The 20,705-nt window shown below is 35.1% G+C and overlaps 1 protein-coding gene across 2 annotated transcripts; it reads right to left on the reverse strand.

Annotated features, from left to right (window-relative positions):
- Positions 1 to 313: 313 nt before the first annotated feature.
- Positions 314 to 20,705, reverse strand: LOC137385721 (threonylcarbamoyladenosine tRNA methylthiotransferase-like). 2 transcript variants are annotated; one of them, XM_068072256.1, is made up of 10 exons: positions 20,696 to 20,705; positions 14,131 to 14,417; positions 11,019 to 11,182; positions 10,649 to 10,836; positions 10,344 to 10,447; positions 5,981 to 6,147; positions 3,452 to 3,597; positions 2,641 to 2,884; positions 1,786 to 1,869; positions 314 to 833 (listed from the first exon to the last, which is right to left on the reverse strand). In XM_068072256.1, the coding sequence occupies exons 2-10, from the start codon at positions 14,381 to 14,383 to the stop codon at positions 534 to 536; spliced, it is 1,650 nt and encodes a 549-aa protein (XP_067928357.1). In that variant the 5' UTR covers positions 14,384 to 14,417; positions 20,696 to 20,705; the 3' UTR covers positions 314 to 533. The 2 variants fall into 2 exon arrangements, with proteins under 2 accessions (XP_067928357.1, XP_067928356.1); XM_068072255.1 differs by lacking the exon at positions 20,696 to 20,705 and adding an exon at positions 16,054 to 16,073.

A 20,705-nucleotide genomic window follows, 5' to 3' on the forward strand; every position in this document is an offset into this window, starting at 1 on the left:
AAGATATCATCACGATGATTTAACCATTGGTTTCAATACGCAGAGGGTAGTCACCATACAAGTGTGATGGTTGTAGAAGACTACCTAGCATGTAGTCTTGGTTATGCATCTGGAAGTGCCCATTGAGCAAAGCCGACAAATTTTTTCTGCATCTCTTCAAAGAGACATCTGCTTATTAGAAACATAGACCAGTAAAACTTCTTCAGTTGACTAGTCCATACAAATACTAGTTATATTGGCCAGCACAAGCTTAAAAATTTTATTGCCGTGAAATTTAGTTGAATATGAAACAGAAATGTTTACATTGTACGTGGTAAGACTTACCTGAGTGTTGACTCGCGTTAATGACCTCTTTTCTTTTCTGCATTCATTTGATCAAAATCTAACAGTCGCAAAAAAACTGGTCAATAGACTGCAAAAGCTTATATAAGTGCAAAAGCTTATATATTTCATTAATCTACAGTATATCTGTATGCATAAAATTGAATATAAAGAAAATGCACACATAAGGAAATTTGTGAGAATTAAGAAACCTAGTACACTGGACTAAATGACGGCTGTGCAAAGGCATAGTATAGTTTTAACAACAGTGATATGGCTATAACTAGGAGACTCAAGATGAGCAATGGATGGGTGCTCCCTGGCTTCTCAGCTAGGGAGTTCTGAACTCCCGCACCAGAGAGCTGACCAGGTTTTAGTGGTTCCGGCAATCCTTCTGGGCGTGATGCTATGCAATTGTCTAGAAGGGAACATTTCATGTAATGCTTGCCAGCACTTGTTATTCGTACGGTTAATTTCTTACCCATGAAGTCACCATCCATGGGTACAAGTACCTAAAATATAACATGGCCAGGTAATTTTAGCCTCGTTCTTATTTGGGAACATGTGGCCACAACAGTTGATGCATACACGCTGCATTCTTCAGTCATTCCATATGTAGATACATTCCGTGACGCATTTCGTGGTGTCACGTCACGGCTCATGCTTGTGAAGTTTACAAACATGAGCTGATCTTATCAAATAAACTTTTATGTGTTAAATAATGTGCAACTATAAATTAGGAGTAACCGAACAGAGAGAGTTATTCAACCAGCATAAAGTCAAACTTTTAGGATGATTCAATATTTGGATACCTTGTTTTCAAAATGGTAGAGTCGTTGAAAATATATAAACTTTTTGACAAGAAGCAAATTAGCACATTATAGCACATTAACGATGGAAATAGTAATTAAAAACTTTGACTCTCGTCTTAACAACAAATATTTCAGGGGTTTCTACGTGTACCATAGAAGGTTACGTGCGACAAAATATATAAACAAATGTAGGCCTATATCGTGGTATGGATAGGTATTTGTTTAGTCGTACTCAGGTCTGTAAACTTGGAGTTATCTTCTACTCGCTGCTCTCAACAATATATGGCCAACACAGTAGTTAATTATTCTATCAAAGGCTACTAAAAGTTTTTTAGCACATCCTGAATGCGCTTGCTATAGTAAAAGCGTTGGGTTATTGTATCCTATAACAACTAAAATATTTGGTAAAGATCTCAGGCCATAGCTTTTGCAGACGTCGAAACATCGACTTGTCCGCTATCAATAGTTCTTACCGACTCAATTGCCGTTTACCATCATGTTTCCCTATTAGGTCAACAACTATTGTATTTCTCCTAAAATTGGTGGTATGCCTCCTGCGTACCTAATCATAGCCCCGACGCGTAGGAAGTTCAAATGCACACTAAACCTAATAATAACAACAAATAACAAGGAAGTAAAGTAATGAAATTACCTGATCATAAGATTTGTTGTGCCCTACATAGAAGCATTTATCAGTAGAGAGTTCAGTGATAAGGACATCTTGTTGTTCCCCAATCTAAAAAATAATGACGCAATTCTGCATATTGTCTTCTCGTGGATCAATGTAAATGTCATGGAAAGGCAACCCATAAAATAATTTGTCCATGTCAAAGGAACTAGAACACAACTCTGCTGATAACAACCAAAATGATGTTTCTGATACACCAGCAAAATTGTTTCTATCACTACATGGAAAATTCAATTGCCTAAGCAAGAGATGGCCTAGCTAATTAAAAACCACCCAACAGACTAAACATGCACCACTACCTAAGGTGAGATGAACCCGCCAGTTCATCTGCAAGTGCAGAAAAACCAGGTATAACAAATTTTATAGTAACCCACTACTTTATCACATGCAAGCATATTTACACTCATTTCCTACAGCAGTTGATTTTTAGTACTACATAAAACTAGATGGGGCCTAAACAAACTAGATGAAACACCAATCCCCTGAGGGGTTATACTAGTTCATGGGAAGGCCTTTCTAAAGCAAACTACACTACTTCAACCTGATATCTGCTAGGGCATTGAGTCAAATATTTACTGATTATGGGTTGGACCGGTACAAGCCTGCTTCTTATTGGATAGTGTAGCTGACACAGTAGGTCTAATATCAACCTCCTCTACAGTAAATGTGTATAACACCACCCCCACCTTCTCTACATGTTGGCCACCACTGCTCATTTGGTGATTAGCCAGTGTTACATAGCTCTTGATTGGTAGCACAAACCACCTGACTATTTGCTAGCGTTACCTTGCCACTGATTGACTAGCTAGCGCCACACACCTGGTGATTGTACGGAAGGTAAGATTGAAAAAGCTCTGAAACTCTCTTGGTTCTCTTCTTGACGATGTTAGCTGGAATTCTCTGCATTTTGGCAGCAGGAGTGCCGGGACGCGGGAAGAATTGGTTGATGAACAGACTGGCGAATTTGTACTGCTCAACCAATTGCATGGTACCTTCGAAGTCCTCCTCAGTTTCTGTAGGGAATCCGCATATTAAATCTGTGGCTATGTTCACACGTGGAACCCTGTAATGTGCAGCCATTACAGATGCCAAGAAACAACCTCCTAGAGAAGTCACAAGTCTGCTTTTCAACAGACTTTTTGCTCCTATTTTCAAACAAAATTTTTCTACTAAATATACCCATAGACATTGACTAGGGAGGTCATAGCCATGAAGTAGTTTGATATCTTAACAGTGGTTGTATGAAAGAGTAGTAGTTGTCCTCTATATGAGCAAGAGGAAACAACTCACAATGATTAGATAGACAACAAGCTGTCTTCGATACTATACCTTTGAAGCTCGGCAAGCAGAATGCTTGAAGGAGCCTTTGGAACAGGATTATTGTACAGCAGCCAGCAAAAATGGTGAAAACAAACGATAGCTGACTTGATATAAGTCCCGGAGCAGCTAGCTCTATGTCACCAATCTCACAAAAATAATCAGCTTTGCTATCTAATGTGACACCTAAACTTATTGTAGAATTTATGTGGTCATATATCATTACATTCGAATTCTATTACATATTACATTAAATTCTATGACAGGCTATACCTAAACCAGCATAGCTGGATAGGTCTGAACAACTCCTCACCTCTTCTTGAGGAAATCCACAACATGCCTAAAGTCCTCGACTGTATACTCCCGCTTCATATCAAAGAGCACATTGTCTGATCCAGCTTGCACCGGCACATGGAGGAAGGAGTAAACCTTCGGATGATTGAGTATCTTTGCTACTTCCTGCAACAGATAACATTTCTCTGCACACAACTGCCTTATTGCCAAATGAAAAACATTCGCAAACTTGCAGTGCTCTAAGCTTCCACACTACAAAAGCAATGTAATTATTTTTCTGTTTGTTCTAATCTCATTTGCTTGGGCAAAAAATCAATTTTTAAAACGAATGCACATGGAATAACTTCCAGCACACCAACATGATAAGCCACAAAGAAAATAAATGATATAGTTTTATCATAATTTAAAGTAATTTAGAGAAAAGAAACCAAAAACTTCTTTGTTAAAAAAACTGTTTCTAACATGTAACTACTGTACATTGATATCAGTTTTGAGCTCGTATAACCAGAGCTGTTCTCGTTAAATATTCAAAAAGACAATCAACACCGGGATTGTAGGTTGTGTTTGTTGCTATTATAGTATTATAGGTACGTTAGTATTATAGGTACATGCATCTGAATTTAAACAGACGTGTGGATGTTTCTGGGTGTGAAGTCTATATTCAGAGACAAAATGTACATAAGGGTTGGTTATAAGAACGAAAACACAGATGGCTCATAAGACGATAGGTAATTGAATAAGGATTTGCATGGTTTTACATTTGTGCTCCTAACAACCAAACACTGCATAACTTCTGGTAAACCTTTTGAATTAACATTTATTAATGATTAGGTGAATACCCGGCATCACTTGGGTAATAAGATAGTCTTTGCACAGAAAATTTATTTTTATTAAACATATTACAACAGTTAGCTACCAACTAATTTCTAAGCTTTATATCATGAGAAAAGTGTCTTGTGCAGTTCAAATAAATTAAAAAAAAATAAAACAATTGCAAAGGTCTTTAACTGTAAAATAATTAGAAAGTAGTAGGTACATACAGTCTGTTTTGCTACAATTATTATCAAAAATAATTTGATAATGATACAATTAATACGAACTGGGAAAACAAAATAATAATCATGAATATGTTGAATTAATAATAACAATGAGAGTGTGTATAAAAAGTATACTGTTGCAGCAGAAGCTATCCATCAGAACTTCTAATACGCCGATACTGGTACCTCTCAATACTGGTACAAACGTAAAAATGAGATATCAGACTGTCTTCGTCTGATACTTTGTCTGACCGAATGAAGAGAGAACGTAAAGACAATTCCTATTTCAGATAATACAATTGTCCACATGAAAAGTATTTAGCTTTTACAGATTTAGCGATCGAGTCTTAAGAAAAACCGGAAATAGGAATGTAACGGCACATTTCAAATTGAAACAGCCCATTTGAAAAATACAAATTAAAAAAAAAGGTAATCAGTAATGGTAAAAGAGCTTGTAAAGAAATTTCTAAAGAAAAACGAACGCAAAAGATAATATTAATTAACAATAAAAAGTTCATGTTTAGCGTGTGCAATCGCGATAAGAATAGATAATTTAGAATGTTAAGTACGTCTTAGCCTAATGGTGACGCACGCTTATCAGTGGACGTGCATTTTGAATGTCGCGAGTTCAAATCCAGTACGATGGTGATTTTTCGTCGTTATAAATATGCAGACTTACGACTGACAGACAGATGCTGTGATTTATAGATAATGAGAGACCAATATCAAACGCAGAATGTACCGAGAACATATGCTACTGGCATTCATCCAATTAAATGATTAGACTAAAGTGAAATCTTCCATTCATAGATATAGCAATAGGTATTCGAGTTCTACTTTTCATTCACTTGTTTTTGTGTTCAAAGACGAAATTGACTGCTCCATGCATTTAGCATCTTGCCAAGTAAGTACATTTGAATCAATGAAATTAATGATTAGGCCTACAATTGTGAAATATTGCTTTTTATTTGTTGAATCACAGTCTCAACTCTAATCTTTCACTTTTACTCAGTCTTGACCATTTATTCTGTACGTATTCAACAAAGATTATACAGCAAACTTGTAAAAAAGGTTATAAAATTTAACAAAGGCCAGTAGATGAACTGTGTGATTTCGAAGTAATATCCAAAAGTTTCTTGTCATTTTTATACAACTCTGACTCATAACTGAGTGAGTATCCTGACACAGAATATCAAAATATAGAAGGTGAGTTTGATAATGCTGCAACTGCAGTTACAATTAGTTTTAGTAGGGCCATTCAGAGTGTGGTGAAACCTGAGGTTGAGAGTCTGTCAAGATCGGGCCTGGCTTATGTCCAGTTGACCATATGACTACACACTAACATGCACACTTGACCCAGTTTAACATGAAACATTTTAGGACTTCAGACATTTGTTATTAGAGAACCGGCGTTGGGTCGGAATCAAAAACTTGAAACTTAACATTAAAAAGGTTAACGCAGGGAGGAAGCTATAGAGACACAAAAACAAAGAACATTCCAAGAGCCATACCTCGAGGTGCTCAAGTATGTAGGGAGGATTGGTCATGCCAAGCCTTAGCATACACCCATCAGGTATAACTTCTACCAACTGCCATAACAGCTGGGGAAGAGTAACTCCAATATCTTTTCCATAGGCACCTGTGTCTTCTGAGGTTAACCATAGTTCAACAACTCCCTCTAGTAATATAGTTCAACAACTCCCTCTAGTAATATAGTTCAACAACTCCCTCTAGTAATATAGTTCAACAACTTCCTCTAGTAATATAGTTCGACAACTCCCTCTAGTAGTATAGTTCAACAACTCCCTCTAGTAATATAGTTCAACAACTCCCTCTAGTAATATAGTTCAACAACTCCCTCTAGTAATATAGTTCAACAACTTCCTCTAGTAATATAGTTCAACAACTCCTTCTAGTAATATAGTTCAACGACTCCCTCTAGTAATATAGTTCAACAACTCCCTCTAGTAATATAGTTCAACAACTCCCTCTAGTAATATAGTTCAACAACTCCCTCTAGTAATATAGTTCAACAACTCCCTCTAGTAATACAGTTCAACAACTCCCTCTAGTAATACAGTTCAACAACTCCCTCTAGTAATATAGTTCAACAACTCCCTCTAGTAATATAGTTTAACAACTCCCTCTAGTGATATAGTTCAACAACTTCCTCTAGTAATATAGTTCAACAACTCCCTCTAGTAATATAGTTCAACAACTCCCTCTAGTAATATAGTTCAACAACTCCCTCTAGTAATATAGTTCAACAACTCCCTCTAGTAATATAGTTCAACAACTCACTCTAGTAATATAGTTCAACAACTCCCTCTAGTAATATAGTTCAACAACTCCCTCTAGTGATATAGTTCAACAACTCCCTCTAGTAATATAGTTCAACAACTCTCTCTAGTAATATAGTTCAACAACTCCCTCTAGTAATATAGTTCAACAACTCCCTCTAGTAATATAGTTCAACAACTTCCTCTAGTAATATAGTTCAACAACTCCCTCTAGTAATATAGTTTAACAACTCCCTCTAGTAATATAGTTCAACAACTCCCTCTAGTAATATAGTTTAACAACTCCCTCTAGTAATATAGTTCAACAACTCCCTCTAGTAATATAGTTCAACAACTTCCTCTAGTAATATAGTTCAACAACTTCCTCTAGTAATATAGTTCAACGACTCCCTCTAGTAATATAGTTCAACAACTCCCTCTAGTAATATAGTTTAACAACTCCCTCTAGTAATATAGTTCAACAACTCCCTCTAGTAATATAGTTCAACAACTTCCTCTAGTAATATAGTTCAACAACTTCCTCTAGTAATATAGTTCAACGACTCCCTCTAGTAATATAGTTCAACAACTTCCTCTAGTAATATAGTTCAACAACTCCCTCTAGTGATATAGTTCAACAACTCCCTCTAGTAATATAGTTTAACAACTCCCTCTAGTAATATAGTTCAACAACTCCCTCTAGTAATATAGTTCAACAACTTCCTCTAGTAATATAGTTCAACAACTTCCTCTAGTAATATAGTTCAACGACTCCCTCTAGTAATATAGTTCAACAACTTCCTCTAGTAATATAGTTCAACAACTCCCTCTAGTGATATAGTTCAACAACTCCCTCTAGTGATATAGTTCAACAACTCCCTCTAGTAATATAGTTCAACAACTCCCTCTAGTAATATAGTTCAACAACTTCCTCTAGTAATATAGTTCAACAACTCCCTCTAGTAATATAGTTCAACAACTTCCTCTAGTAATATAGTTCAACAACTTCCTCTAGTAATATAGTTCAACAACTTCCTCTAGTAATATAGTTCAACAACTCCCTCTAGTAATATAGTTCAACAACTCCCTCTAGTAATATAGTTCAACAACTCCCTCTAGTAATATAGTTCAACAACTTCCTCTAGTAATATAGTTCAACAACTTCCTCTAGTAATATAGTTCAACAACTTCCTCTAGTAATATAGTTCAACAACTCCCTCTAGTAATATAGTTCAACAACTCCCTCTAGTAATATAGTTCAACAACTCCCTCTAGTAATATAGTTCAACAACTTCCTCTAGTAATATAGTTCAACAACTCCCTCTAGTAATATAGTTCAACAACTCCCTCTAGTAATATAGTTCAACAACTCCCTCTAGTAATATAGTTCAACAACTCCCTCTAGTAATATAGTTTAACAACTCCCTCTAGTAATATAGTTCAACAACTCCCTCTAGTAATATAGTTCAACAACTTCCTCTAGTAATATAGTTCAACAACTTCCTCTAGTAATATAGTTCAACGACTCCCTCTAGTAATATAGTTCAACAACTTCCTCTAGTAATATAGTTCAACAACTCCCTCTAGTAATATAGTTCAACAACTCCCTCTAGTAATATAGTTTAACAACTCCCTCTAGTGATATAGTTCAACAACTCCCTCTAGTAATATAGTTCAACAACTCCCTCTAGTGATATAGTTCAACAACTCCCTCTAGTAATATAGTTCAACAACTCCCTCTAGTAATATAGTTCAACAACTTCCTCTAGTAATATAGTTCAACAACTCCCTCTAGTAATATAGTTCAACAACTTCCTCTAGTAATATAGTTCAACAACTTCCTCTAGTAATATAGTTCAACAACTCCCTCTAGTAATATAGTTCAACAACTTCCTCTAGTAATATAGTTCAACAACTCCCTCTAGTAATATAGTTCAACAACTTCCTCTAGTAATATAGTTCAACAACTTCCTCTAGTAATATAGTTCAACAACTCCCTCTAGTAATATAGTTCAACAACTCCCTCTAGTAATATAGTTCAACAACTTCCTCTAGTAATATAGTTCAACAACTCCCTCTAGTAATATAGTTCAACAACTTCCTCTAGTAATATAGTTCAACAACTCCCTCTAGTAATATAGTTCAACAACTTCCTCTAGTAATATAGTTCAACAACTTCCTCTAGTAATATAGTTCAACAACTCCCTCTAGTAATATAGTTCAACAACTCCCTCTAGTAATATAGTTTAACAACTCCCTCTAGTAATATAGTTCAACAACTCCCTCTAGTAATATAGTTCAACAACTCCCTCTAGTAATATAGTTCAACAACTCCCTCTAGTAATATAGTTTAACAACTCCCTCTAGTAATATAGTTCAACAACTCCCTCTAGTAATATAGTTCAACAACTCCCTCTAGTAATATAGTTCAACAACTCCCTCTAGTAATATAGTTTAACAACTCCCTCTAGTAATATAGTTCAACAACTCCCTCTAGTAATATAGTTCAACAACTTCCTCTAGTAATATAGTTCAACAACTCCCTCTAGTAATATAGTTCAACAACTCCCTCTAGTAATATAGTTCAACAACTCCCTCTAGTAATATAGTTCAACAACTTCCTCTAGTAATATAGTTCAACAACTTCCTCTAGTAATATAGTTCAACAACTTCCTCTAGTAATATAGTTCAACAACTCCCTCTAGTAATATAGTTCAACAACTTCCTCTAGTAATATAGTTCAACAACTTCCTCTAGTAATATAGTTCAACAACTCCCTCTAGTAATATAGTTCAACAACTCCCTCTAGTAATATAGTTCAACAACTCCCTCTAGTAATATAGTTCAAATGACATTAAGTGATACCTGCTCATACCTACAACTTCTGTAGAAGTGACAGACATGTACTGCATGACATAAATGTACTGCATGACATACATGTACTGCATGCCATACATGTACTGCATGCCATACATGTACTGCATGCCATAAATGTACTGCATGACATACATGTACTGCATGCCATACATGTACTGCATGCCATACATGTACTGCATGTCATACATGTACTGCATGACATACATGTACTGCATGACATACATGTACTGCATGTACTAGAAAAACATGTACTAACAAGTTGCACAATGCTCATGTATGTAAACATTGTCATAGCCAAAACCTTAACCAGCAACCCATTATTTCTGACGATTACATTTTAAGCTGCGTAGTACGATATAATATTATAATTTTCCTAATTTTTAAAAATAGGTTCCAAAATTTGATACTCTAACTATTGACATAGAAAATGACATAAATTGGATTACTATCGATAAAGATAATCCAGATCTGACTGTAACTAATACATTTGACGTTGAAATTCTAAAATTTAGTGACACCTAAAATCATTAAATACAGTATACAATAATGCCGACGCCAGCTATACTGTTATGACATATTTATGAGAAGTGAACTGTGATTTGAAGAGTTGTACACCTAATAATTAACTTCTCAACAAAAGCTAGGTATGCTATTGAGAACACAGCTCCGACGACTAAAGTGAAGACGCAATGAGGGAATATATTTAGCAGCACATTACCTTCAAATGACTGTACAGCACGCGCGACTATCTCCTCTGGGGGATAACTCCCCAGCTCTCCTCTGGCATGCTTTGTTTTACAATATGTGCACTGATTTAGGCACCTGTAAATCAGTAACACCATAATACGATCTCACAAACACATATCTATGCGCCTTTCATAGCAAGCCCAGCAGGCTAGTGTCAACTATCCATGACATGGTAATACCACTTGTGAGCGACTCACAACCATAGTAACACTCAGAAGCCCTAGAGCAAGGAACAGTCTTGAGTAAAATAAAAGATAGGCCTATAAGCCAACCCACCCAGTGTTAATAGCTATAATCTCAATGAGTGGATTCTTTCTAATTTTAGGAAGATCGAGACGAGCGCCACCCAGCTTTCGACCCTCTGCTTTTTTCGAGCCATATAATCGCACTGTGTGACCTTTGAGAGTTTCCTCGACAACTTCGACTACTCTGTCAATCTGCTGTACTCCTATCACACTCAGACCCTGCAATGCATTCTGGTATGTAGAGAAAAGATAATCGCAGCACTTACAAGCTCTGACATAAGCGCATGACTCCGCTGTAGGCCAACCTTTTTTGATGTTCTAACGCGGTATGAACAATACTTTTACTCTATATCTCTCACACTGCATAAACAAATTGATCCATGTATAGCCACTTATCAAACCTGTAAATAGCCAGATTTCTTCTCTCCTTGAGGCACACAACCCGCCACGACAACTTTCTTGTTTACACTCTGTGCCAGTTTAATCTCATTCCGGAAGTGGTCCTCCGCTGGGTTCTTTACTGTGCAGCTATTGAGAAGCCAAAGGTCAGCATCCTGTTTCGAACCTGACAGCGAGAGATGACCCTTTAAGAGCTTCAAATGCATCTACATTTAAACTTATCCAATAGCCTTCGCTCATACACATAAAGCACATAAATTACATAAGTACTGTTTCAGCTTATTCAGGTTCTTCAATACCTTGGCTTTTAAATGAGCCATTGTTTAACATGGTGAGACAGATATTGGTTGGGGTTTATAGGATTCCCCAGAGCACTACTGCAGAAATCTTCAATGGTATAGGCTCGGAAATTGTGACACCACAATTTTCATATTCGGTGTTGTAAGCTCTTACCGCTTATTTTATCGCTTACCACTTATATTTATAAACTACAATAATGACGCTAGTGTCATGCAAAGGTAGGACAACACCAGAAAACCAATGAATATGACAAAGGAATCAGTGTCATCAGCTCTCCATGTGCAGATTATTTTTATGATAAATAACAGATTTCAAGCAACATACTATATTTTCCCAAATATTATGCACTAGCCCTCTCTTTTTATTGTGATGTTGAGGGACACGACTGAGGCTAATTAAGTCTAAGCATTGCGTGATCGCGCAGGAGTGCAATTTACACATAGTCCTAGGGCCACTCGACTGTAGGTCACAATTTAATCGATGTGATTTCATTACCTTTACCACCATGGGTTGTAAAAGTCAATTGAAATAAATCAATCATTGGGGTTGACTCACTGCACTCCGGGATTGTTCAAAACAGAGAAGCCTACTGAACCAACTTAATCTGCCTTTAAGCTAGTATCATACAGAAAACGATTTATTTAACTGTCCGATACACCTGTTTTCTATTTTCCATATACTGTAATTTATTCGAATATACGGTAATATCAATATTGTAATTTTTATATTTTTTATATTTAATTACTAATTAGTCATTAATCAAGTTATTAATCATTTCTGTATGGGACAAACAATTCCATCATATAAAACGATGTGATAATAATTACTATAAATGTTTAAAATGAACGAAAGGATGAAAAAATTAAACTCTAACAATCACCCGAAATCTATAAACCCCGAACATATGTTTTATTATTAGCGCTCTCTGGGTTTAAGAGCACCGATTGTCCCAGAAAAGTGCAGCCTCAATGGCAGCGAAAGGAATTGACGATTTAAGGCTAAATGATAATTATGACATAACATTGTAGGAACCCCAACCAAGTGTTTATTGCAGGACATACTTTTGACACCCTGTTTTTCATAGTTCCATTATTCTTTGTGTATTGAATATAGGCTCATTTGAAAGCCAAGACTCCGATGTATTGAAATATAAGACTAGAAATTCCCCTGTCATACTGCCCATGACCAAAGTGATATTGGAAAAATGAAAGGGTACTGATAGTTGAAAAATGCAGTATTAGCAATCAAATGGCACTGCAGTGCAATAGGATAACTGCAATGGTGGCTGCAATGGTAGCTGTAATGTACTGGGTGTTATTATGTACAACAAACAGCATTAATGAAAGGACAAGATTATGTTTATATCTCCCCTTGCAATAGGAGAAATGCAATATTAGAAGTAAGATGCACTGATATTATTATAATAACCAATATTATTAATATAGTAATACAGTAATAAAAGAAAACCAATGCACAATTTTGTTTACATTTCAAAACGCCATAGCAACCAATATCAAGAAGTTGTGATATTTATCTAGATTTTTAGAAAATCTATTCAACAAAATTATTTAGAAAAAATAATAACAGTAACATATTGCCCAACATTGGTCACTATATACTTCGATCTTGTAAATTCAAATGACTATTCTTAGAATTAAATCTTAAAAAATCGAATAATTATTCTTATAATTAAACATCGTGATAATCTTATAAGAATCGTTAGAAAAATATCATCATCATTTCCTTTACTTTCACTGCTTTGGAAATCAATTTGAATACCAAAGTACTCATTATAAGTGTCCAAAATGTCAGTTACTTTGAAATCGGCAAAAAAGAAACGATTACTTTTCAGTACTTCTACGTTAGTTACAGAAACCTTCGGCAATTTGACAATGCTATAGACTGGTGAAATGTACACGTTTTTCTCGTGAAATGCGAACGACTTAATGGTTCTACTCAGTCTCACGGCCTTCTTGGCGTTTCGTTGGCCAGTCTTAATTTTGATTAAAAAAGGCTTGTCAGGTTTTAATGGCGATTTTAGGCCAAACTAATCTGTCTAAGTATGTATTATCCGATCAGATGGGTAAGATTACGATATTGTCTCAACTTTTCAAAGACTTGGTAACATATTTAAATAGGTTTATATGTGTTGTGTATCATTATTACACTTACACGACTCTATATGGAAATGGTTAAATTTTTTCATGGGATTTTTGTACAAGGGTTTGGTTACGTTCATTGACGGATAAGTTTTCGGGAGTTGTGTGCACATATGCATTTATCATAAAGCTCCCGAACAACCGCTTCGGGAACAATCGCTCGGATAAAAGTACTTATGTCATTGATGTGCTTTAACAGCATCTCATTGGAGCTAATTGAGTAAGCCATAAGCAATAACTTGCATGTTCGTTACAATCTAACGGGACTGTACATGTACTACCAAGCTTTGCATGACTTTTTCATGGCCCTTTGATTTACCCTGTGTCAGTGTAGCTACTTTAACTAAAGTGATACATATATCATTATTGTCATTAGAAGGATATAGTTCTTGATTACCATGTGATGGCCACCCATAGTTTCACCGATTGCAATAGGTGGCTTTATAGAAATGTTCAACTTCCTTTATAGTTTAAAGCAATTTTTAACTTCATCACATTCTTAAGTTATAGAGTGAGTCATAATAAGTAGAAGAACTAAAAGGCTCAAGTCTTGCCATATCTCAGCTATGTAGACTTAGAGCGTATGTCGGCATGGAGCAATGGCTATAAATACACTTTCTTAGAGAGAGTCAGATAGGAAATTTATAATGCGCACCAACAATCTTGTAGCCATAAGATGCCAGTTGACCAGCCATATATTCGCCATCAGAGTTGTTATGGGAGCAGCCCCAGGTCTTTACATAGATACTCTGAGTTCCGGGGATCACGCTGTCCGCATTCGGAGCCAGCACATCACCATTTTCTTTCTTGTTCAAACGTTTGAACTTTGGTACAACCAACTTCCTCGAATGGTACCGCTCATTTGGTGTAACATCATCCTCCCCGATAAGATCTTCGATGTCATCCATTGAAAAGTCACAAATTCTCTTCCATATTTATTTTCTGGCAAAAGACAAGCTTTGATGAGTATTTACATTCTATCACTTAAAAATTGGACATGCATCTATTTTCAATAACATTGTATGTACCTTATTTTTCTCGATATCTTTGATTAATTTCTATTCACTTATGAAGCGATTTATTGGCCAGATTAACCTTCAGCAGCAAATCTTTAGAAAACTACCTTTCCACACACTTGTTACTAAGTCTTATTTCAATCTGAATAGCAATACTTCAAGGTTGCATAGAGAAACTTTTGCTTTAATCCATATGCCACATACTGTGACAACTACTGCATAAGGTAGACTATCACATGCAACCGCAAACAATTTACTAAAAGCTAAAAAACTTATAAAATATTTGTATTTCTTGCATGCATAAAGTTTTTTAAGCTCAACAGAAAAATGTAGACAAATACCTTGCAGTAACACTTCAAGCCAGATATTTATTTTTAGTGTGTCTGTTGTACCATACAGTATTTGTATATAGAGTCAAACTTCAACTCAAAACACAAATGTTCTAACACTCAATGCAAAGTTTGAGCAAACATTTGACTCTTGTAACACAGTGCAAATCTTCACTTGGTAGCATTTTTAGGAGAAATAACATTAAACAGTGCCTCATACATCCCTTTTTCATGGATTCCAAAAAGTAGTGCTGAAAAGAAGACAATTTTTTCCTTAGAATTACAGCAGGAAATCACCATAAGACATGTGCGGGCATCTTTGAATCATTTTTTTCAGAAACCCATGAAACCTGCTAGCAATTATAATACAGAAAGCAGTAAAAATGTTGCAAAAAAGCTTTAGATGGACAAGGTGGAAAGGCTGAATGTAAAACATATATAATATAAAAGTAAACAATATAAATTAAGCAGTTCTTCTACAGTAAAGCAATAATGTTTAAACTATTTACAATCATTGAGAGTTAATTTTAAACTATTTTGATGGTGGGTATATTAGGTACATAGTTATCAAGTCTCATGGATCCTGCCCAATCCTCCCAAGATACGAACTAAATTAAAGTGTATGTAGTCCGTATGTAGTCTAAATAGAGTACCTATGTATTTCTATCATCACCTCTATTTACATGGTTCATTTCCTGTACACCCAAAGCTCCACATACAGTTGAACAAACAATAAAAATCACTTATCAAATTATTACTGGATTTTTTCCTCCTACACAATTTAATTTTTCAAGTGGAGCCTTTTAGTTTTATTTAATGCATAATTTGTTTTAATGCAATATGTACAGTATTATTTCCCCAAAGCATTTATCAATAGGCTTTTGATCAGTAGAACAGATTAAATGAAATCCAGTGTATTTTATGACAATGTGCTGTAAAGGTTTTTACAAATGAAAACAATATTGGAACAGGCTAAACTCCTGTATCATGTTGTGCAGTATAAACTTTATATGTTCCTCAAATAACTAGTAAAATATTTACTAGCAAATTTCTCTCAATTGCAATCACAGCCACCTGCCATGCAGGTCAAAAGTGTACTAACTGTTGGGGCAAAATTGGCCGATTTTGGCTTTCATGCCATTTAGGGAAGCAATTTGATTTGACATCTTAATATTTTCATACCACAGCCTGCTGTTGCATACAGTCACTATAGGGAAGTTTAACAGGGCATACCGTAATTATGCAGGAACATTTACTCAATACTCCACTGTAATTTGTCTGCAAGCAAGATTACAACCATAAGACTACAAACATAAAAAATATATATCTAACAGCTTGCGGGCAGCAATGCTATTGATACATTACAGCAATCATCTTGTTTAATAAACACAATATTACGGAGACTTGAACTAAATAGGAAACACCTGCTATTAATACATTTTATAATGTATTCAAGTAGTTCGATTATTGACAAACTGCTTTTAAACAATTATTTTCATAAGTCATAGAGGATATTAATAGTTTACTAAGCTTATATTATATGTTGATTTATTAAAAGTAAAACCATTGATTAGAATTGACGTTATAGAGCTGTAGACCCATGATTATAAATCATGAAGTAAAGATGTGCACAATCATTTTGGACGTCAAAGTACTATAGGTAGAGAACTTCACTTAGTACTGTTTTTTTTCGTTTAGGCAAACGCCACAACAAAGACTTCACTCGAGCACAGTTAGCTACCTTTGAAACTGTTTGAAAAGGCCTGTCTTAACCAGAAGGCAGAGAGCCTTGTCTAAAATTACCCATTTCTTGGACAGTTGTAATCTGGTAACATATCTATAAATGGTAAATAAATCTGATTATTTACTATAAAGATAAGTAGTTGTGATAGGGTTACGACAGGGTTGAAACATATTTCACAATCACAAGAGAATTATCAGCATTGGTAAATCATATGTATTTCCTACCTGCAAGAAATATAGCAAAAGGTTCAACATTGCATTGGAAACCATTTAGTCCCAGATGAAACACAATTGCGTTGTTATATTCAATTAGATTACTAGATTTTTAGTTTAAAAGAGCTAAAATAAAATTTTAGTACCCTGTAGGATGAAAATATTCGTTGGTTATAAAAATTCGCGATTTCGCGAACAGTCAATCCCGTGAATTATTAAATTCCGTGAATAATTAGTTCTATTTTTAATCACAAGGGAGAATAACTACTGCATCAAATTCAAAACTAGCCGCTAGGCATAAATACTAAACGTAGTTGAGTTCTAAAACATTTTTAAAACCATTGCCTGGGCTTTGAGCTAACACCATTGCCAATGCAACACTTTTCTTTACAAAATTATTCAAGGTTGTCACAAGATATGCAGAATGGCGTCATCACAAAAATAGCCGCTAGGCAGAAGTACTAAACGTAGCCGAGTTCCAAAACCTCTTTAAAATCATCGCCGGGGCTTCGAGTTTTATTGCCATAGCATCAAACTTAACAAAATTATTCAAGGTTTTCACAAGTTATTCGGCATGGCTTCGTCATCGCAAAAAATTTCCTAGTCTTTTTACATTGAAATCAACTCCATCAATCTCTAATACCGAAGTTGAGGACGATCATGATTCTGATCTGGACATTATGGTATGTATTTGATTTGCAGGGTATATACGTTTTTCCATAATTAACTGCATTAGTTAATTCTTTTGTTTAAAAACTGATCGCTTCCATTAAATACTTCAGCTATTGTTTTTTCACTTCTGCACCACAGCAAGTTTTTGCACTTTTGCCCTTATTAATATGTTTTCTTTTTTGTGTTTACTGCAGATTGAGAATGAAACGACCTACTCCGATTACGAAAACTAGAGACAAGTAGTAATATTCATCAAGGCAGGAATATTGGCAGAGAAGCAACCAGTCAACCTAAACAACACCTTCATCGACAACAACTCCTTGATACCGCTGCAGCAAAGATGATTATATTATATATTTTATTTCATGTATAGATATATTATAATTTATTACAAACTTGAGTCTACAAATAAAATATTTCAAATACAAATAAAACTTTACAAACGATGAATGGGGTAAATATAAAGTTTAGTCCATATAGCGGTTGGCTAGCAATAAAAAAAACTGGTACTCTTGATAAGTGAATACTAGCGTGTAATGGTGCTCTCTGACTAGTTATCTTGGTAATAGCAGCTCTGTCGCTGTCACAGTCTTGGGTAGATGTTAAAGGCGATTCTCTCGCTACCACATGACTGGTAAGAAAGTTATCATCAGAACTCTCCTCTTGGCTTACTATTGCAATGTTCTGCCGGTTGGCCAAAACTTTGTGCTCGTAAAGACGTTTTTGTTCCTTTTTTAAAACAGATATATTCTTCTCGTTAGCAGCTGCGGTCACTTCTACCTCAATTTCAAGACCTCCCTGAATGATAAGTGATCTTCTAAGAATGACATCTACCACCCTTGCAGTCATTGTGCTTCTGTGTATGATGAAAAATCTCTCTCTCACACTAAAACAAATGAAGCGGTAGGGATGGAAAAAATAAATATTGCGTTTTACCAAAAACCAAAGTAAAATTCAACTAATTTAGTAAATGGTTTTGAAAAATTCATGACTTACCACAAATTGTTGGTTCATCAAAGGCCTCCAAATCGATGAATATTCGTGAAAACCTCTCAACACAGCAAAAAATTATAGCTTAGCATAATCGACTTGTAGTTGCAAGCTGTGGTGTACATAGCGTTTCGGTGTATGCGCACACCGAAACACGCGGTGTGCGCATGCGTAGGGTTAACTCTATAGCTAGCTGCAATAGAGTTAACTCGTCATAGAGAGTGACTGTGTTCAGTCGCGAATAAATTAATCCGCGAATATGCATGAAAAAGCAATTTTCGCGAAATTTAACTCCGCGAATAAATTCATCCTGTAGGGTATTACTCGCTAGAGATTTGTTTGTAATGGCGATAATAATGGTTAAAGAACTTTGCGAACAGGCTCGATAAGATATGAGATCCACCATACTAATACAAAATGTTTTAGCGCTTCTGACTCTATAAAAATAAGTAAGATAACAGCCACAAAAAACACATACAACGAGCAATGTTTTAAGACTGGTGCACTGATGTTTGCTAGTCCAGAGTTCAATGGTGATAGGTGAAAATGACCACATCCAAGACGTAATTTAACCGATTTTTAAACTATTTCACGTGATTTATCAATACTAAGCTAACTGCAGGTTGTGCAACTATTACAGCGTTTCAGCTTTTCGAACCTAAAAGCAGTCTTTGAAGAAGTGAAATGACAAATGCATTCGACGAATCAGCATCGATCCAATTATGAAATAGTGGCATTTTGTGTAATAGCATGTTGGATGCTCCACATGTCTAGTTTATCTAACAAAAAATATATTGCTGTACATATTTAAAAATCATTTGTTATAACATTTTGTTTAAATTTAAGCGTATAAATTTATTTAACGTAGCTTCAGGGGCCCTACAAGCTCATTTCTTATTTATTACATATGGTTTATTGTTCAATAACAGTTTGCAATATCGCTAAATTATTTTACCAATGGCTTACCTTAAATGACTAGCTATCATTAGAATAGTGCTCAAACAACTTACATTTGCTCTAAAACCTATTTATCAATCATGCATTATAATTATAGCAGTGTTAATAATTTCGTCAGTCATTTAACGGTTAAGTTGTTGAATTTTTTCATTGAAGTAATGAGTATACAATTTATTCATCAATGCTAATCTCACTCTTCCTGTAGGAAAAAATTAAGATTATTTCAATAGGGTATTATGAATTAAGCATAGCAACAGATAATGAATATGTAAACAAAGTTTAGCAGCAAAAAATTAATTGTTATTGAAAAAGGCATTCACATTTTAAAGTGTGCTCCTGGAGATTTTGAAGCAACAGATTTGAGACAGAAAGCTAAGATATGGAAGAAAAGCTTTCACGCAACACTAAAACCCCAAATTCCGAAATATGGACCAAATTACTAATTTTATAGTTGCAGGCTTCAATTTGGGCAATACCTATGGACGTTGAGTAAGTTTGGCAGCTTTTGGTGACAATGCAGCAATTAGCCATAACCCATAGGCTTATTTTTGTTTGGCAAACCATTGTTCGTACGCATTCATCTCCCGTCTCAACCTCACCGAGGTTTAACAGCACATGTATGTTTGGATGTCTGCTAAAAATTTGGTCCTTTATTCCACGAGTAAAGGACCATTGACTATTGACGTGCAATTACCTTTCAGACTCACACATTGATTTTTGTGATGCTATTGTTGAATACTTGAGACGAATGTAAAATAATATTTAATGAAGTCTATTAATTAAGAATACATATACAGAACATGGTTTTCATTAAAATATGGAGATCCAATCATACAATTATAATCTAAAAGTTTATTGTTTCACAAGTAAAATAAAAGACAACCTAGAAAGAACCACTATTCAAATGCGTAAACATAGGATACAATACCCGCCAAAAATCAAACACCTATACTCCATATATAAGAACTAATGTATTCTATCAGTCCTTTTGGCCCCGTATACTAAGAGAGTTAAGATCATGATAAGATGAATCCTTACGACAGAATAAAACAAATGTATGTAAAAATATATATATGTATTTATAAATAAATAGAAAAACAATATAATTAAAAAAAAAAATCTTATTTTGAAACCACTTATTAGTGTAAACACACCGTGTTCTAACGCCCCTTACGCACCTGCTGTGCGGTCTAAGTGAGGAAAATATAATAATAATAAGACTAACAAGCTTGAAATAAAGTAATATTTGGGAATATATAGGTAGTATGCGCAATATACATGAAGGTATGTGTGAACGAACTTGTTTCATC

Source organism: Watersipora subatra, chromosome 1 (genome assembly GCF_963576615.1).
Source record: "Watersipora subatra chromosome 1, tzWatSuba1.1, whole genome shotgun sequence".
NCBI classification, from domain to species: domain Eukaryota; kingdom Metazoa; phylum Bryozoa; class Gymnolaemata; order Cheilostomatida; family Watersiporidae; genus Watersipora; species Watersipora subatra.

Bases quoted from the DNA above. Each gene is read 5' to 3' on its own strand.
- LOC137385721 (XM_068072256.1), bottom strand. From the start codon at position 14,383: ATGGATGACATCGAAGATCTTATCGGGGAGGATGATGTTACACCAAAT. The intron at 10,837-11,018 runs GTTTGATAAGTG...AATGCATTGCAG, and splicing joins AGAAATCTGGCTATTTACAG to GGTCTGAGTGTGATAGGAGT. The intron at 3,598-5,980 runs GTATGGCTCTTG...TATCTGTTGCAG, and splicing joins ACATACTTGAGCACCTCGAG to GAAGTAGCAAAGATACTCAA.